Below are 17,890 nucleotides of genomic sequence, written 5' to 3' on the forward strand. Positions count from 1 at the left end.
GCGGATTCCTGGGAGAATTTTGTAACGCTATAAAGATGATAGCACTTACCTATGGTCTTTATCACCATGCAAAATTTGAAATGATTGCTTCAGCCGTCTAGGAGCAATAATTTATGTATGTCGAAATTCACAAGAGTTGACGTATAAAAGCTTATCTCACTCCATTCAATTATTAGTAAGTGCCCCTTTAGAAAATAATAACAGTCTATTAAGAATATGGGTCGAACACAACACAACAAAACAAAACACGTATTATGTTTATGCATTCATGTAATTGAAGAACATGGTCTACGAAAAGCGCAGTAACATGTGCTATTCATTGCCGTCGTCATTTTCTTCTGTCTCCCCTTGAAGCTGGTTGATGATCATCATATCCAAGATTACCTTTAATCTCGTTTTTGCAATGACGGCCGTGCCAGTGTTAGAGGTAAAAATCCACAAAGCCCATCGACCAATGGGGCTGGAATTGACTGCATCCTGAAGGATAGGTAATACAGAACACTGGACCAATTCACTTTGTATAATTCTATTCGCATTTTTAACCGTGATACTGTCAGCAACACTATTTGATAAATCTTGAGCTATCAACTTGCCTGTTTTCTTTGCACCTTTAACTACGTTCCCACCTGTTTTCACAAGTCTAGCCCCTGTCCCACTGCCTTTTTTCTTCACACCTTCTGCGGGTTTAGACTGTTTTGAGAGAGCTACGTCACATGAACTTAGCATACATCCAATATCATTCGCACTGCAAGCAGACTTTTCCGGTCCTTGTTTAAGTTGTTTTCTCTGTTCTCTTATTTCGGCTAACAATAGGGCATTCTTGATTGCTCCAGCTGAGCGTGCAAGACCTGTTAATCCATATTTCAAGATGCCAACGACTGTTTTCATGAGGCCAGTATTTTGTTTGCCACCACCGGAATCGGAATTCGGTGGAGCTCCGACAGAGCAATGGATCACCAACATTAGCAGAGCCACTAGAACCTGAAACATACAGAATGAGTCAAAAGTAAATGACCGATTATGGGTGATTTTGAAACTAACCAACATAAACAACCAAACGTTGAAAATTCCAGTGGTCACGTTTAATCTGTTCTAATTTACGTTCTATTTTATTTGTTCGTCGCTGCTAGGTCGTATATTCCGTGCGCCTGTATCGGCGCATCTGAGAATATTCTTGTGAGCATAAAGTTCCCAGTTATAGTCTACGTCATGTTAAAACCATACCGTACTTTATCTACCAGTGCACCGGTGTGCTGAATTAGTTGTGCAATACTTGATTTGCAGGACGAGTAGATTAGAGAGAGTGAGATTCGCCCAAGATATAGAATAACTAGGAGGTGATCGTAGAAGTGTTGTAAGTTAATAACTTGTTTTTAACCAATAAAGCATATTTTAAAACTAAAGTAAGTTGGCCATTGTAAACAAAACACGCGGTCTACCACTGAGTTTAAACGATGCATTCTAGGCCTATAGGCTACATACCATAATATTGAACAATTTGAAATAACTTTGATGATAGTATCGTGTCGTCAACATATTGGCAACGATTTGAGGTAACTTATATAATTGCCCAAGTTCAAGTAAGTAAGCCTAAAGTAGTTTTTTTTTGCGTTTTCGTTTTACAAGAAAATACCTAGAGTTCCATCTTGAGGAAAATTTAAGAATGCATTCTCAAAAACTGCCTAAGATTTGTAGAAAACTAAGACGAGCATAAACGCCCAATACGTACAAACAACTTGTTTTGACAATGTTTTGAGATAATTAAATGAAAAACACTTGCTTGAAACAATGACTTTCATATGCTAAATGTACAAAATTAATGAAAACAAATCGTACAAGGTATCTTATGGTGAAAACTATTCTTAAAATTCTCCCAAAGCAGACACGTCTATAAAAATAACATCTGCTGATCATGCAGGCTTATTTTTGCCTGAATTGCCAAAACTGGCCAAGATTGAGAAAATGTAGAATGGTTGGGTTCAACCAGAACTGGTAGTCCACCGAATGACATTACCAATCAAACATAGAAAAAATGCCGATACAAAGGATATGTATGTAATGTCCACATCTTTACTTTTTAATTGTATTGTTTTATTAAAAAACCATGAAACGTGATAGCTTCGCTCAAACGGCTTTCACTGCTATAAAAGCAATCCTAGTTTTACATAGATTGAAAAGAACGATCAGATTTGTTTACCCCAACACTGAATTGTTATCAATATGACGCAGCAGTTATGACAACTTGTTAAAATGGGTCTGCTTTCATATTCGCTGAAATTATAGAATTGTTGGGCTAAAAATTACTAAACTACACTACTATTAATAAAATAACTAATTCGCTTGCAACACTTGTACAGTATTGCTCTAATTTAGTTGCTGCAACTAATTCATCACAGACATAGTTAAGACACAGATGGGTACCACTCAGCGGTTGGAACTAAGTATATAGTCTGGCTGAGATGTTTTAACGGTTATTGTGAATTTAAAACAATGCTTTTGAACACAATAATCTGTAGGTATATATACGTCTAAATTTCTAAATTCTATTCATCTAAATTTTTTTTTGAGACTGAGCAAAATTGGAAGAACTTTTGGAAAATAGAAGCTAAATTGGAAAATAACAGACACATGCTTACCCTTAAATAAGACGAACTCATAGAGACTCATTGAACTAGTTATTGTATTTTAACATACCTTAAATATCCTTATATATAACTAGCTGTACCCACGGGCTTTGCCCCGTTTAACTTCACAAGTGAGCATGTTCGCATGGCTCAATCAAGTCCTGGTTGAAGTTCGTTCGCTACGCTCACTCACCTTTAGGTTAGAGCTCGTTCACTCCACTCACTTGCCTTCAGGTAAGCTCGTTCGCTACGCTAACTCGCCTCCAGGTTGAAGTTCGTTCGCTACGCTCACTCACCTTTTGGTTGCAAATTGGCTGTAGTCATAAATTAAAAAAAAAATAATAGTGCTGCACCCTGTTGGTAATCCTTGTCACTTTAATGCTATTGAACATCATAGAACAGAACCAACTTGTTTAATTGAAACAGCTGTTAAGAAATCCCTTTTAAATATGAAAAATCATAAGGTTAACATGGGAAACTCCAGAGCCAGTGGGGCGGAGCCCGAAAGCCCGATCAGAATAAAAACTACTTAGTTTTCCTATTTAATGCCCAAAGAATCGGTGTACCGAATTTCAGCCTCCTAGGTAAATGGGAAGTGGGAGAATTAGTGATGAGTGAGTGAGTGAGTGAGTGAGTGAGTGAGTCAGTCAGTGAGGGCTTTGCCTTTTATATATTTAGATACGTGAAGGCGAAACACTACTCCTCCGTTAATAATGGACAGATTTTTACAAACGACGTGTCAAAATAAAGTATTTTATGTGTAGATGCCCCCTTTCACCAATTACTGTAATAAAAATCCTCGGGCTTTGCCCCACAGGCCATCAAAGTTGGAGTTTCTCCCATAAGATTAACATGGGGGAATCTAAATATTTAATTGGAAACTTTGTCCCCACTAATTTGAGAGAACGGCTGGGCGTAGAAACTTGGTAGAGGTATCAAAAGAAAGGTTATGGTCTGTAGATGAGTTATCAAAAGAAAAACTAAGCAAAATCCCTTAGGACTCTGCCCCAGAAGCCTTTAAAGATCCTTCCACAGAGTTGTTTACATTTTGGCCATGTGAATAATACTTTTTAATGAAACAGCTGTTCATTTTTAAATTGTATTTTAAACAACACACATTTATTGGGAGTTACTGAATTCTACCAAATAAGTATTTGCAATGTTATTTTCTGATTTAAAATTGATTTTCTCCTTTATCATGTCAGGTTTTGCAATATAACGTTCCATTACGAAATCAGTGAAAAATCCTTTAATCATAGCAATTCTTAAATTATTTTTTATTGAACTAGCTTATATCTATTGCACAGATTGGTGTCTGCCTTTTTCACCACTTTTGCCTACATTTTATCATATTATTCTACAAATATCAAATCAAATATTTATGTAGAAATATCTGCTCTTATCGTGTCTAATAAAATCCAAACCTTGCCTTAAATGGTACCTATCTTGACAAATTATTTGCACTGTACCGATGGTAGTTAGTTTTTATTTGAAATAACAAAACAAAATCAATATTATTTAATCATTGGCTAGAAAGATTAAGAAAGAGTGACCAGCAGTTTAGAAGTTTTAGTTTTGTAGGGTTGGTAGTGGTTAGTGATAACCAGGTTCAACTTTGTCAGTTTTAAGTTCACTGGAAATATGGTCATCTAAGTTGTGGTTGCTGTAGAAAATTGTAAGTAGTTTTAATATTGTTTAGTAATAAGATTTTAGCTGATTTATTGTATATAACTTTTGTAGAAATCATTTTTGGTAAAAGAGGTAAAGTAAGGAAAGGTTTTCAAATCAATTTTTAATGCATTTTACAAGAAAAGATAACAATAAGTAAAGTTTATACAGACCTGTTGAGTTTTGTTCTAGGAGAAGCACATTTTCACAAGAAGTTGTAAAGATCTTAAATCTACTTTTAATTATTAGAATTTATAGAGAATAGTTTTTATTGGGTTTGTGTGATGTTTTCAGACAGAAATCAACCACTTCTTGGTACTACCACTTCTTGTTCACCTTCTTATGATTGGTCCAGTAGCTTTTTGCACCACTTCTAGTTTGCATGGTATCTGCTAGTGCCTGTTCTGACCATTAAACCAGTGTCTCTGTTTAAAGTAAGATCTTTCCACTATTTTATTATTTAGTATAATTTTTGGAAGTAACAACTGCATATTTAATTTCATTTGGAAAGTGTATTTTGAGAAATTTGACATCCATAAAATAAATGTATCTTTGGCCTACTTTGTCTTTTAATTTATCTCACTTCTACTACCAGCTTAAATTAGATTCATCCTAAATTAAAGTATACTACCTAATTGGCTACAAGGTAGGGGTATACAAGTGCGCCACTCTGCTAATGAATCATTTAAAATTAGAAGCTGGTAAAAGTGAGAAATACATAGGCCTACATGATTATTGAGGATTATGCCTATGTTAGAAGAATTACAGCAAACAAGTAGAGGCTGAAAATTTTCAACATGTCAAAATACAATTTAAATTATCTAAACAAAGAAGAACTTCTGTACGAGATAAGAATAAGAGGGGAAGAAACGAGTGATAGTGATGTAGACTCTTTAAGAAAAACTTTAAGATCTTGTATTAACCAGAATACCGATTTAACAAATTTAAAAGGTTCATACACTTTATCTGGGGAAATAACTATAATTGGGGAAAAGTGTGAACAAATTGATTCTCTAATTGAACAGTGTAGGGAAAATGTGACTAAACTCAAAATAGCTAAAATCAAGGCTAAACTAGTGCATGTACAAAACCGGACTACTAATCTATTACAATGTAAGCTGGATCCAGATAAGAAAGTTAGTTTAGACAAATTAAATCAGCAAATCTTAAATAGTTTTGAGCAATTTAAAACAATGCATACCTTCTCAGACCAGGAGATGGGGGATTTTGAAGAGGAGCTGAATAACTCTATAGTTGAGCATGAAATAATTGGGGACAAATTAAACCAGTCTAAATCTGTAGTTCCGCCAACTGAAAACTTCACTTCATCAACACCTCAAAAAGTAGAAATGGATTGTTTTCAACAAAATGTGCCGGGTCAAGTCATAAATAATCAACCAAACTCATGTACAGTTGTAAATAGTAGCCTAAGTCCTAGTAGCCTTTTTACAAAGTTGTCAAACCCATTGGAAATTTATTTAAAAAATTTTCCTGTGTGTAATGGTTTAGAAACAAACACATTGTTGCAGTTTTTGAGAAACCTAGTTACTGTCCGTAATGAAACTTCTTTATCTGAGCAAGATTTGTATGAGATTCTACCAATTTATTCTACAGCACCATTAGTGAATAAAATATTAGAATTCAAAAGGAAATCAAAATCAATTGATTTGTTGCATGCTAATATAATCACTACATTTTTGCCAATCACCTTAAGGGAAAAGCTGAAACAAGATTTAATTTTTCGACCTCAAAAACACCTTGAACCTTTGTCTATATATGTGCATGAAATAAAAATAAACCACCAGGTATTAAAGTGTGATTTAACTGAGAGTCAACTTGTTAGTTTTATTAAGAATGGAATACATCCTGATTTGCGCAACAAACTAATATTTGAGAAGAACCCTGAAACATTTTTAGACTTAGATCATCTTTGTATAAGTTTAAATAATGTAACATACAATGATTACCTCAGAAATCAAGGTTTTCCAGTTAGTAATAGTAGTGTTAGCAAGCCTTATCTATCAACTGATGATAAGCCTAGGATGGATAAAGCTAACCCAGGAGTTCAACGACCTAAAAGTCACTACTCAAATCGTAACAATGAGAGGCCTGTTTGTTTCAAATGTCAAAGAGTAGGTCATATTGCTCGTAATTGTTACAGACCAGATCCAAAAAACTAGTTAAGCCAGGAAAAACACGTAGCCTAGACTACAAATCTGTTTTTCCGGACGGCAAGAAAGAATTCGGAAATAATAAACCTGTATATAGTTCTCATAGTCCCAATTTTAAATCTGAACTGAGAAGAGTTGTTAAGGATTTTAATAAAATAAATTCACCTGGATTAAAGAAAGTAAAAGCTAAAACTGTAACACATTTGCCCTGTATTTCTGTGGATTTAGGAAACAAATTAAATGCGGGAGCTTTGTTAGACACTGGAGCTAGTCAAAACTTTATAAGCTTGGATTTGTACAATAGATTATTGGGAAATAAATTAATTATGAGTGAAAATACTTGGCAGGGAACCATAGTTGCTGCAAACAATGAACCTTTGAACATAAATAAGCAATGTGAAACTTTGATTAAGATAAAATCATTTACCTGGAAACAAACATTTTTAGTGGTTGAGTTAAAATATTTTGACATGATTTTAGGATACCCTTTTATGTGTGCAAGCAAGTTAAACCTAAATATGGATCGACAAATGGGTTATTTTACATTTAAACCTGAAGATGAAATTAAGTTAATTCCAAGTACAAACCTGAGTGAATTAAGCTTAAGTAGTATTAAAGTAGGAGATGTTGAAATGTGTGAAGAAGCTGAGAAGTTAATTAAGAATTTTCCTACTGTTTTTACGGATAAGATAGGATCAGCACTTGATTTGGAAATTGAGCTTAAAGTGACGGATGATAAACCTGTTAGCATCCGCCCTTATTTTTTAAGTCCACCCAAAGTAGAGAAGATGAAAGCTATAATTGATGACTGGATAAAACAAGATGTCGCGGAAGTTTCCACTAGTCCATATAGTGCCCCTGCATTTTTGACTCAAGATGACAGACTTGTAATTAACTACTCTGAACTCAATAAGAAGTTAATCAATGTAGATTACCCGCTAGGAGATATGCAGAATATGTATCAGCATCTAAAAGGAGCTAGGTATTTTACAGTCATAGATTTAAACAAAGCATTTTTACAATGTCCCATAGCTTTAGAATCCAGAGATTTAACATCTTTTAGTACAATTTTTGGTAAATTCCGTATGAAGAGAATTCCATTTGGATTGAAAATAGGCAGTAGCGTACTATCACATTATTTGGACAAAATATTTAATGACATCAAATTTCAGTATATGATTAACTTTTGTGACGATATAGTTGTATATAGCCCTGATAAGAGAAACCATATTGAGCACGTTACAGAAGTGATTAAGAGATTAGCAAAACACGGACTTACGGTAAATCCACAAAAAGTCAAATTCTTTTGTAAGGAAATAAGTTTTTTAGGACATATTATTAAACAAGATAGCATCACAATAGATCCCGAGCGAACTAACTCATTAATGAAATTTCCTGCTCCAAAAACTGTGAGGCAAGTGCGACAGTTTATAGGAATGTGTGGTTATTGGTCTAGATATATTCCTAAATATGCTGAAATATGTTTACCTCTGTTTGGGCTGAAGAAGAAAGGTGTAAAATTTAAATGGAACGAGGAGTGTCAAAATGCATTTGAAACCTTAAAGAGTAAGATAGCAAATCCGCCTATACTACAAATGGCCGATTTTTCTAAAGAATTCGAGTTGCATACCGACGCAAGCGACCTTGCAGCTGCTGGTGTTTTATTGCAAAGAAATGAGGAGGGGAATTTAATGCCTATTGCTTACTATTCGAAGAAATTCACACCTACTGAGATGCGTTATAGCACTTACGAAAAGGAAGCTTATAGTGTAATATTGTGTGTAGAGAAATGGCATCAATTCTTGGAAGTAAGAAGTTTTAAATTAGTTACTGATTGTCAAGGTCTTAGTTTCATGCTCAAATCTCGAAAAAGCCGTGGAAGATTGTCTAGATGGTTTGAAAGGTTGTTTAGTCTTCCATTCACAGTTGAACATGTAAAAGGTTCGGAGAATATAATAGCTGATGCGTTATCACGTATGTTTAGTGGAGAGAAAGAGAGTGAGACGGAAAGTCACGAAACTAATCTGTTAAGCAATATCAACAATGAAGTCTATTTTTGTAATGTGTTAAATGAAATACCATTGGATCTTAAGGACATTAAAGTACATCAAGAGAGCGATGAAGAGTGTAAGAAAATCATTGAAAGCATCAAGAATAAGACTAATAATGAAAATTATACCCTGAAAAATGAAGTTTTATTGTTTAAAAAGAAGATTTATTTGCCCAAGAAACTGTTTAGTGTAATATTCGCATTCTATCACAACTCATTAATTGGTGGTCATATGGGAATTTTTAGGACTCAAAGTAAAGTAAATGAAAGTTTTCACCATCCTGAATTAAATGAAATTGGTAAAAGGTAAAGTCCGTGAATGTAAGATCTGTCTGATGTCTAAGTCGGAACAACGTAAGTTTGAAGGTCGACTGATATCTGTTCCTGTAACTCAAGCTCTAAACACAGTGTTTATTGACCTAGCTGGACCATTTCCCCGATCAAATAAACTCAATCAGTACATTTTAATTGTGGTCGATGCATTTACCCGTTTTGTATGGTTGTACCCTCTGAAGGATTGCAAGACAAAATTCATCATAGAAAAATTGAAGATAATTTTTGATAGTTTCTCAGTACCCCGAATACTTGTGTCTGATAATGCCAGTTATTTTACATCCAAGGAATTTAAGAAATTCATGTTCAATAACTATGTGGAACACAGAAAGCTAGCTGCATATAGAGCAAACGGAAATTTGTCGGAACGATATTTGAGGGAGACTAATAATGCTTTACGGAGTTTTTATGGTAATCAACATGATAAATGGGATTCAGATCTGGGACTGATTGCCACAAGTTTGAATACTGCTGTAAATAGTTCGACTAAATCGACTGCTTTTGGTTTAATGTTTGCCCATCCTTGTAACAATGCACTGACAAACTTATGGAATGTTAAAGACATTATTTCGGAGAAGTTAACTCCTGATCAAAGGAGGGAAAATTTGGAGAAAGCCATAAATAACGTCAGAAGAAGCATTGCCAGAAATCAAAGAAGGGAGAGATATAGCTATCCTCGGAGAAACCATCCATTTAAGTTGAATATGGAAGTGTACATCAAGACACATTATTTAAGTAATGCAGCGAATAAATTCAGCAAGAAGTTAGCACCTAGATACGTTGGACCTTACGTAATACGCTATTTTCTGAGTGATTCAACAGTACTAGTACAAAATCCTAGCAAGTTAGAAGACGTGAAGAAAATTCATATAATTGATTTAAAGAAGAGTTAAGTAGTGAAGAGGACCGAAAGTAACCAATGTATTGATGGAAGAGGAAATGTGAAAAATGGAATTAAATGGAAGATTACGGAAGACTGAAGCTAAATTGGTCTTTATGAAATGTCTGTAAAGTAGAAGTTAGATTTGTTTAGTTGAAATATTAATTAGTTAAGGGATTTTAGCAAGCTAAGAGGGAATTTGAAATTTTGTAAATTAGTACTGTGGGAGTTGTTTTAGGTTCTTAAGAATTTTTCAAAGTTTTAAAGTGTTTTTAGTAAGAGAGTGTATATATGTGTATGTATTGGTGAATGTGTGAGTATTTGTGGCAGCAAAAGGTAGTATGAATCTGTATGAATCTAAAATGGAGTCTGAACGTAGTGTATGAGTGGGATTTTTACTAAAGGACGCACAATAACATTTTGATTAAATTTGCACTTGTAAACAGGGAAAATAACACAGAACACAAAACACTTCACACGAAACACACGAGGGAACATAAAAACAGGGAATATAACACACTGGGATAAATAAATTAAGGGAAAACTAAAGAAAAACACAGCACACGCAAACGACATAACTAAACTAAACTGGAGAAGTGAAAGTTATTTGTCTTGTCTGGAGTTGATGTTGGGAGGGGTCAGTGAACTGTGAGCGGATGTGAAGAGTTCAAAAGAGATTTAAATAGGCTTGTTTAAGATCGCTTAAGTAATTGGGGGTTTTAAAGAAAGGTTTTATTTTAAGGTATAATTTTTGTAAATAGGATGGATAATATTTGAATTGTCATAGGAAAATGAAATGGTTCAAAATGAAAAATTGTGTAAATAGAAGTTGTTGTTTTGAGTAGAAGGTTCTGTAAGGTGCTGAAAACGTGTGGAGGCTATTTGAACTAGGAGTTAGTGTTTGTAGAATTTGTTGATAGGTAGCGCTAGTTGAAATGTCAAACGGAGTTAGAGTTTTATGATTTGTTTTAAAAGGTTTGTTTATTTTCTTTTGTAGAGTTGTTGTTTTAAAAGGAAATGTAAATATTAATTTTGAGAAAGAGTGTATAATTTTGTTTACGTAATTTCAAGTTAAGGAGGGGAAATTCTGTACCGATGGTAGTTAGTTTTTATTTGAAATAACAAAACAAAATCAATATTATTTAATCATTGGCTAGAAAGATTAAGAAAGAGTGACCAGCAGTTTAGAAGTTTTAGTTTTGTAGGGTTGGTAGTGGTTAGTGATAACCAGGTTCAACTTTGTCAGTTTTAAGTTCACTGGAAATATGGTCATCTAAGTTGTGGTTGCTGTAGAAAATTGTAAGTAGTTTTAATATTGTTTAGTAATAAGATTTTAGCTGATTTATTGTATATAACTTTTGTAGAAATCATTTTTGGTAAAAGAGGTAAAGTAAGGAAAGGTTTTCAAATCAATTTTTAATGCATTTTACAAGAAAAGATAACAATAAGTAAAGTTTATACAGACCTGTTGAGTTTTGTTCTAGGAGAAGCACATTTTCACAAGAAGTTGTAAAGATCTTAAATCTACTTTTAATTATTAGAATTTATAGAGAATAGTTTTTATTGGGTTTGTGTGATGTTTTCAGACAGAAATCAACCACTTCTTGGTACTACCACTTCTTGTTCACCTTCTTATGATTGGTCCAGTAGCTTTTTGCACCACTTCTAGTTTGCATGGTATCTGCTAGTGCCTGTTCTGACCATTAAACCAGTGTCTCTGTTTAAAGTAAGATCTTTCCACTATTTTATTATTTAGTATAATTTTTGGAAGTAACAACTGCATATTTAATTTCATTTGGAAAGTGTATTTTGAGAAATTTGACATCCATAAAATAAATGTATCTTTGGCCTACTTTGTCTTTTAATTTATCTCACTTCTACTACCAGCTTAAATTAGATTCATCCTAAATTAAAGTATACTACCTAATTGGCTACAAGGTAGGGGTATAGCACCTGCCTATATTACGGACTTTGGCGCACTGGTTTGGTAACATTATTGAAAATGACACGACATTTTGGCTGTAAAATATGGTACAAAGAGAAAATACTATTTAAGCAGCTACTGTCATGACAGAAAGGAGAAAGGTTATACAGTATTCCTTTTGAAATAGATCACATAATCCTTTATAAGATACGTTGAATAACAATATGTAAACGTCAATATATACGTAACAGTCAATTTACAGTATTTTTGATTTTTGGAAATTGTCCCATTGCTATGTCATTTGCATTATTTGTTGCCAATGAAGCCGTCAGGCCATATGAACTAGGTTCATACCTAACAGTTCAAGAATAAAAGCCAACTTAACTTCAAGTATTCCACTACACCTAACATTCCGTAGAGAGATTATATTGAAAAATGTATGTAAGTTAATTGATAAGGCTGAGACAACTGACATCCCCCATGTCAAGGAATTCCAGCTTTAACAGTAACCCCAAAATCAATTTCTCAAAACTATGCTAGAGGGTTCATTCATTGGCACAAAAGTACGATATGAACTGACGTGACGTGACGAAGGAAAAATCAAACTTACACTGTAACGGATATACCTCCCTTTGAAGTTAGAATATGTCATCCCAAAACATATTTCCTTTTGAAATAAAATCATATTACACTGATGAAATCATGGAAGTGTTTAACTACAAAAGATCCACCAATACGATTTTAATACTATTCAAAGGTTCTTCCAAAGGAAGAGATACCATATAACATACTAATAATAAACTCCGATGAAGTAAGCCTACGTATGGGGAATATTTTATTCATTGAATGATCAACCAAATTTGGCAACTAACGCAATTCAAATCATTATTGTTTTTACGCTTATTACTCTTGAAGCAATGCTAAATGCTCAAAATATGTATGTTTCACCCAATTTATCGCAGTTAGATGAATTAACGTAAGTCTTTAAAGTAACCGTCGATTTCGAAGGGATTCACCTAGTTATTTTTAATTATTGTTCTATGTCGAATTTGTATCTTTGACTTTTGATATTGATAAAAGTAGACATCCCATGCATATGCTACAGCTGTAGCCAGTGTTGGGCGTAGTTGGATTGAGCCACTATCAGAGTGCGCTGATGTAAATTACTGAGTTCTGGCAATACGATAACTAACAGAACTGACAGACAGTTCAACTGTCAAACTGATAGAACGACAGTTTAACTAACAGAACTGACTGACAGTTCTACTGTCAAACTGATAGAACGACAGTTTAACTAACAGAACTGACTGACAGTTCAACTAAGTCAAACTGACAGAACGACAGTTTAAGTAACAGAACTGACTGACAGTTCAACTGTCAAACTGATAGAACGACAGTTTAACTAACAGAACTGACTGACAGTTCAACTGTCAAACTGACAGAACGACAGTTTAAACTAACAAAACTGACTGACAGTTCAACTAAGTCAAACTGACAGAACGACAGTTTAAGTAACAGAACTGACTGACAGTTCAACTAAGTCAAACTGACAGAACGACAGTTTAAACTAACAAAACTGACTGACAGTTCAACTAAGTCAAACTGACAGAACGACAGTTTAAGTAACAGAACTGACTGACAGTTCAACTAAGTCAAACTGACAGAACGACAGTTTAAGTAACAGAACTGACTGACAGTTCAACTAAGTCAAACTGACAGAACGACAGTTTAAACTAACAAAACTGACTGACAGTTCAACTAAGTCAAACTGACAGAACGACAGTTTAAGTAACAGAACTGACTGACAGTTCAACTAAGTCAAACTGACAGAACGACAGTTTAACTAACAAAACTGACTGACAGTTCAACTAAGTCAAACTGACAGAACGACAGTTTAAGTAACAGAACTGACTGACAGTTCAACTAAGTCAAACTGACAGAACGGCAGTTTAACTAACAGAACTGACTGACAGTTTAACTAACAAAACTGACTGACAGTTCAACTAAGTCAAACTGACAGAACGACAGTTTAACTAACAAAACTGTCTGACAGTTCAACTAAGTCAAACTGACAGAACGACAGTTTAACTAACAAAACTGTCTGACAGTTAAACTAAGTCAAACTGACAGAACGACAGTTTAAGTAACAAAACTGACTGACAGTTCAACTAAGTCAAACTGACAGAACGACAGTTTAAGTAACAGAACTGACTGACAGTTCAACTAAGTCAAACTGACAGAACGACAGTGTAACTAACAAAACTGACTGACAGATCAACTAAGTCAAACTGACAGAACGACAGTTTAAGTAACAGAACTGACTGACAGTTCAACTAAGTCAAACTGACAGAACGACAGTTTAAACTAACAAAACTGACTGACAGTTCAACTAAGTCAAACTGACAGAACGACAGTTTAAGTAACAGAACTGACTGACAGTTCAACTAAGTCAAACTGACAGAACGACAGTTTAACTAACAAAACTGACTGACAGATCAACTAAGTCAAACTGACAGAACGACAGTTTAACTAACAAAACTGGCTGACAGTTCAACTAAGTCAAACTGACAGAACGACAGTTTAACTAACAAAACTGTCTGACAGTTCAACTAAGTCAAACTGACAGAACGACATTTTAACTAACAGAACTGACTGACAGTTCAACTAAGTCAAACTGACAGAACGGCAGTTTAACTAACAGAACTGACTGACAGTTTAACTAACAAAACTGACTGACAGTTCAACTAAGTCAAACTGACAGAACGACAGTTTAACTAACAAAACTGTCTGACAGTTCAACTAAGTCAAACTGACAGAACGACAGTTTAACTAACAAAACTGTCTGACAGTTCAACTAAGTCAAACTGACAGAACGACAGTTTAAGTAACAAAACTGACTGACAGTTCAACTAAGTCAAACTGACAGAACGACAGTTTAAGTAACAGAACTGACTTACAGTTCAACTAAGTCAAACTGACAGAACGACAGTGTAACTAACAAAACTGACTGACAGATCAACTAAGTCAAACTGACAGAACGACAGTTTAACTAACAAAACTGGCTGACAGTTCAACTAAGTCAAACTGACAGAACGACAGTTTAAGTAACAGAACTGACTGACAGTTCAACTAAGTCAAACTGACAGAACGACAGTTTAACCAACAAAACTGACTGACAGTTCAACTGTCAAACTGATAGAACGGCAGTTTAACTAACAGAACTGACTGACAGTTCAACTAAGTCAAACTGACAGAACGACAGTTTAAACTAACAAAACTGACTGACAGTTCAACTAAGTCAAACTGACAGAACGACAGTTTAAGTAACAGAACTGACTGACAGTTCAACTAAGTCAAACTGACAGAACGGCAGTTTAACTAACAGAACTGACTGACAGTTTAACTAACAAAACTGACTGACAGTTCAACTAAGTCAAACTGACAGAACGACAGTTTAACTAACAAAACTGTCTGACATTTCAACTAAGTCAAACTGACAGAACGACAGTTTAAATTAACAAAACTGACTGACAGTTCAACTAAGTCAAACTGACAGAACGACAGTTTAAGTAACAGAACTGACTTACAGTTCAACTAAGTCAAACTGACAGAACGACAGTGTAACTAACAAAACTGACTGACAGATCAACTAAGTCAAACTGACAGAACGACAGTTTAACTAACAAAACTGGCTGACAGTTCAACTAAGTCAAACTGACAGAACGACAGTTTAAGTAACAGAACTGACTGACAGTTCAACTAAGTCAAACTGACAGAACGACAGTTTAACCAACAAAACTGACTGACAATTCAACTGTCAAACTGATAGAACGGCAGTTTAACTAACAGAACTGACTGACAGTTCAACTAAGTCAAACTGACAGAACGACAGTTTAAACTAACAAAACTGACTGACAGTTCAACTAAGTCAAACTGACAGAACGACAGTTTAAGTAACAGAACTGACTGACAGTTCAACTAAGTCAAACTGACAGAACGGCAGTTTAACTAACAGAACTGACTGACAGTTTAACTAACAAAACTGACTGACAGTTCAACTAAGTCAAACTGACAGAACGACAATTTAACTAACAAAACTGTCTGACAGTTCAACTAAGTCAAACTGACAGAACGACAGTTTAACTAACAAAACTGTCTGACAGTTCAACTAAGTCAAACTGACAGAACGACAGTTTAAACTAACAAAACTGACTGACAGTTCAACTAAGTCAAACTGACAGAACGACAGTTTAACTAACAAAACTGTCTGACAGTTCAACTAAGTCAAACTGACAGAACGACATTTTAACTAACAGAACTGACTGACAGTTCAACTAAGTCAAACTGACAGAACGGCAGTTTAACTAACAGAACTGACTGACAGTTTAACTAACAAAACTGACTGACAGTTCAACTAAGTCAAACTGACAGAACGACAGTTTAACTAACAAAACTGTCTGACAGTTCAACTAAGTCAAACTGACAGAACGACAGTTTAACTAACAAAACTGTCTGACAGTTCAACTAAGTCAAACTGACAGAACGACAGTTTAAGTAACAAAACTGACTGACAGTTCAACTAAGTCAAACTGACAGAACGACAGTTTAAGTAACAGAACTGACTGACAGTTCAACTAAGTCAAACTGACAGAACGACAGTGTAACTAACAAAACTGACTGACAGATCAACTAAGTCAAACTGACAGAACGACAGTTTAAGTAACAGAACTGACTGACAGTTCAACTAAGTCAAACTGACAGAACGACAGTTTAAACTAACAAAACTGACTGACAGTTCAACTAAGTCAAACTGACAGAACGACAGTTTAAGTAACAGAACTGACTGACAGTTCAACTAAGTCAAACTGACAGAACGACAGTTTAACTAACAAAACTGACTGACAGATCAACTAAGTCAAACTGACAGAACGACAGTTTAACTAACAAAACTGGCTGACAGTTCAACTAAGTCAAACTGACAGAACGACAGTTTAAGTAACAGAACTGACTGACAGTTCAACTAAGTCAAACTGACAGAACGACAGTTTAACCAACAAAACTGACTGACAGTTCAACGGTCAAACTGATAGAACGGCAGTTTAACTAACAGAACTGACTGACAGTTCAACTAAGTCAAACTGACAGAACGACTTATGGCAAGCCATAGCATCTTTTAAGCTAAACCATCATTCTCATTAACAACAACTGAAGTAGTAAATGGGATTGTACACTAAAGCACAATCTGTGCAGGTACATATAGGTGGGATGTCAACTTCAGAGCCCGAAAGTCAATGGTAAAAGTCATAAAAATGCATACTTACAATCGTGTAATCCTTCATATTGATGAGTCGTAGAAACCAACAACCCAATAAAAATGGCTACGCTTACTTGCCGTCTATGGTGAACTACATGAATTTTAATACATCTGTTAGCTGATATGAGCAGTACCGATCGTATCAATCAACCTTATAATTGACATGTGTGCGTCAGTTCGGCAGTGGATGGTTTGTCAAACTGTTTTAACTGAAAACTTAAAATGTGATCAAAACTACAGTAAAGAAACCTTATAAACTGGTTAAAAGATACCCCCGTCGCAGTAAACCTGCAAACTACGCGAATTTCTATTTGACTAAATTGATTTGTGAATATATATGAATTTAAACGGATGGAGTTTTTGGCCTCTAGGGACCTCAAAACGAAAAATTAAATCGGTCCCTGTTCCAGGTCTTACCATGAGTACTACGGTAATAGCTTATTCCCTATATGGGAAATTCGCTAAAATCAATACCGCATTTGGGAGTGAGCATAGTGTTTTGTGTATTTATTTTAACTAGTGTACCTGTTGCTCGAATTCGAGCAATTGCTAAGTATTACAGGCGTTATTTTTAAAACGACACATAATCTATGATGACTTTAAAAGAAAGATTCGACTCAAAGATTATGGAAATACTGAAGATGTACATAACAGATCGATATAATCAACATTTCTTATTAATATGTTATCATTTTTCAAAAGCTGATCTCGTTTTTTAGTGTTTCATACAATTAGCCTTACTTTTAGCCGCATTAGGTTGTCCATAATAACGATTATAAATTCTCAAAAAAAAAAACATTATTTCTATTTCTTATCCTTGGTGGTGTTCTATGACTTCATTATAATGTTTCCATAGTTTGCAAATTGGCTCTTTCAATGATTACTAAGAAATGCAGCACAGCGTTAATTCTTTCTTTCGTTTTCTT

The 17,890-nt window shown here is 34.7% G+C and overlaps 1 protein-coding gene and 2 long non-coding RNA genes across 3 annotated transcripts; 2 read left to right on the forward strand and 1 right to left on the reverse strand.

Annotated features, from left to right (window-relative positions):
- Window positions 1-262: 262 nt before the first annotated feature.
- LOC128995388 (uncharacterized) lies at window positions 263-17,076 on the reverse strand. Its single transcript, XM_054420398.1, has 2 exons — window positions 16,972-17,076; window positions 263-981 (listed from the first exon to the last, which is right to left on the reverse strand). The coding sequence occupies exons 1-2, from the start codon at window positions 16,987-16,989 to the stop codon at window positions 313-315; spliced, it is 687 nt and encodes a 228-aa protein (XP_054276373.1). The 5' UTR covers window positions 16,990-17,076; the 3' UTR covers window positions 263-312.
- On the forward strand, window positions 4,137-4,852 carry LOC128995389 (uncharacterized). The gene is made up of 2 exons (XR_008490977.1): window positions 4,137-4,299; window positions 4,587-4,852. It is a non-coding gene; the product is annotated as an uncharacterized LOC128995389 (long non-coding RNA).
- Window positions 10,812-11,578, forward strand: LOC128995390 (uncharacterized). The gene is made up of 2 exons (XR_008490978.1): window positions 10,812-11,025; window positions 11,313-11,578. It is a non-coding gene; the product is annotated as an uncharacterized LOC128995390 (long non-coding RNA).
- Window positions 17,077-17,890: the final 814 nt, after the last annotated feature.

The sequence above is a fragment of the Macrosteles quadrilineatus genome, unplaced genomic scaffold (assembly GCF_028750875.1).
Source record: "Macrosteles quadrilineatus isolate MER2022 unplaced genomic scaffold, UCM_ALF_1.0 Scaffold_5__1_contigs__length_97177068, whole genome shotgun sequence".
In the NCBI taxonomy this organism is placed as follows: domain Eukaryota; kingdom Metazoa; phylum Arthropoda; class Insecta; order Hemiptera; family Cicadellidae; genus Macrosteles; species Macrosteles quadrilineatus.